This window comes from Schistocerca piceifrons, chromosome X, assembly GCF_021461385.2.
Source record: "Schistocerca piceifrons isolate TAMUIC-IGC-003096 chromosome X, iqSchPice1.1, whole genome shotgun sequence".
Classification (NCBI taxonomy): Eukaryota; Metazoa; Arthropoda; class Insecta; order Orthoptera; family Acrididae; genus Schistocerca; species Schistocerca piceifrons.
This window is the reverse complement of record NC_060149.1, coordinates 534,065,987-534,068,312: the sequence shown is the minus strand read 5'-3', so window position 1 is coordinate 534,068,312 and position 2,326 is coordinate 534,065,987. Positions and strand designations below refer to the sequence as shown.

The window sequence follows — 2,326 nt, the reverse complement described above, 5'->3', positions numbered from 1 at the left end:
CTCTAAGCGCCAAGCCCGTAAAATTTACGGGCCTGGGATCGCGCGAAAATCACCAAGCCCGTAAAATTTACGGGCCGCTACATTTAATTTCATTCAAAACACTGCAACGTTATTTCTACGGGTTTGGCCAGCGCTATACGTTTTTCAGATGTTTATTAACAAAATGCGTCCATAGATGTCACGGCAGCGCTGTAATTCATGTTAAAACTTATCTTTGCGTTCTCAGTCTGTATATCATTCAGTTGTTTGTCATCATGTTTCGGCGCGGTTTATCAGACGCAGAAATTGCGGATTTGATCAATCATAGCGACACTCTGGATAATGTAGAGAGTGATTCAGACGATTCTGAATGCAATGGTGTGTTTGAAGGTACGTATTTCCGAATTTTCCACGTAATTGTGCAGTACGCACATATCTGTTGAACATGTGTAAACGATGTATGTAGTTACACATAATGTGATATTCTTTTTAGAAGACGAGATTGATGACAGTTTGTCTTCAGATGAAGACGAGAATGATGTTGAAGGTGTTGCTTCAAATCCAGCAGCTGTGCCGTATCCGAAAGACAGTGAGTGGACTGCAGTTGACACCTACCGACCTCTGCCTGTCAACACGACACCCAGGCAGATACTAGTGGATATTGATGAGTCGAGTTCTGTACTGGATTGCAGTAAAGTGTTCCTTACTGACAGTGACGTAAATGAACTCAAGAGACAGACAAATTTGTATGCATCACAGACAATACAGAAGAAAAGAAGAGGAAATAATCTGAAGCCCCATTCAGTTTTGAGTTCGTGGAAGCCAGTGACTATAAGTGAGATGAGGCGTTTCTTGGGTATTATTTTCCACATGTGTGTTTCGAAAAAGCCCAAAATTGCGGACCATTGGAGCACTAATCCTGTTCTTAGTTGTAACTTTTGTCCCCATGTCATGAGCCGTTTGCGTTTCACTCAGATACTGTCATGCTTGCATCTTGTTGACAATTCAAATCAGAAAAAACCAGGCGAAGATGGATTTCATCCACTTTACAAAGTTTTGCCATATTATAATAATTTGAAGGAGCGATGTATCCAGGCATATCGTCCCTCAGAAAAAGTGACAATTGATGAAGGAATTTGCCCATTTCGAGGTCGTGTGAGTTTCCGTGTTTACATGCAAAATAAGCCTCATAAGTATGGACTGAAAGTATATGCTGTTGCTGAAGCCAGTAGTGGCTATGTTGTAAATTTTGAAGTTTATGCTGGTAAGCATATTGTTGACAATTCTTCGTCTGCGGTTATTTTGCGATTGTTGTCTGACAGCAGCTTGCTGAACAAAGGCCACACTGTGTATTTAGATCGATTTTATTCCAGTCCAGAGCTATTTCAGCAACTGGCAGAGAAAGGCACTGGAGCTGTTGGTACTGTGAACAAATCCAGGAAAGGATTGCCTAAAGATTTAGTATCTGCTAAGCTGAAAAAGGGCGAAATGTCTTTTCGGCGTAAAGATAATGTATTGGCAATGAAGTGGAAAGATAAGAGAGATGTGTATACATTGTCTACAAGGCATCAAGCAACATTTGGTACGCATACTAAGAGAAATGGGTCTGTAGTATTGAAACCACTTCAGGTACTTGATTACAACCTCAATAAAATTGGAGTGGATATTGGAGACCAACGCCTGCAGTACAATCCGTTCCAGCACAGAACTGTGAAATGGTGGCGAAAATTATATTTCCATTTGCTGCTTATGGGAGTATCAAATGCATTTTGGCTGTACAATGCAGTGCACAGGAAGAAAATTACAATAACAGACTTTATAACAGTGCTTGCAGTTCAGCTTGTTGAAGACGACACACTTGAATTCATTCCAAGAAATGAAGGAACTGTAGGTCGGCTAACAAAGAGACATTTTTTGCAGCACATACCTGCAACTACTAAGAAGTATGCTGCTCGTGTGTGTCACGTGTGCAGTTCCAGGAGCAAGAAACAGAGTGGCAAGGCTTCTCGCAAAGAGACACGATACGAATGTGAACAGTGTGGCGTTGCACTCTGCCTGGAACCTTGCTTTAAAATTTTCCACACTAAAAAACAATATGATTCTGTGTGAAATTTATATGTAATACTGTATACTATCAGAAACATGTAATGTAGTGCCACAATTTTGGTTAAAAATAAATCACAATTGTATTCCCTTATTCGTATGACTTTTTCTAAATTCTTAAAACATCTAAGTGATTTCTATAACTGTACCTTAAAGCTGTGCATTGTAAAGTAGTTTCTTTCACTCAGAATTAAAGTAGAAATGTGCAGCTTCAAGATGGTACCAAATTTGCCACAATCCAAAC

General features: G+C 39.9%; 1 protein-coding gene across 1 annotated transcript; it reads left to right on the top strand.

Annotated features, from left to right (window-relative positions):
- Positions 1-435: 435 nt before the first annotated feature.
- Positions 436-2,088, top strand: LOC124722503 (piggyBac transposable element-derived protein 4-like). The gene has a single exon (XM_047247658.1). It carries the CDS (start codon positions 436-438, stop codon positions 2,086-2,088), a length of 1,653 nt encoding a protein of 550 aa, XP_047103614.1.
- The last annotated feature ends 238 nt before the right edge of the window (positions 2,089-2,326 follow it).

Excerpts from the sequence above, each read along its gene's own strand:
- LOC124722503 (XM_047247658.1), top strand. The coding sequence starts at position 436 with ATGTATGTAGTTACACATAATGTGATATTCTTTTTAGAAGACGAGATT.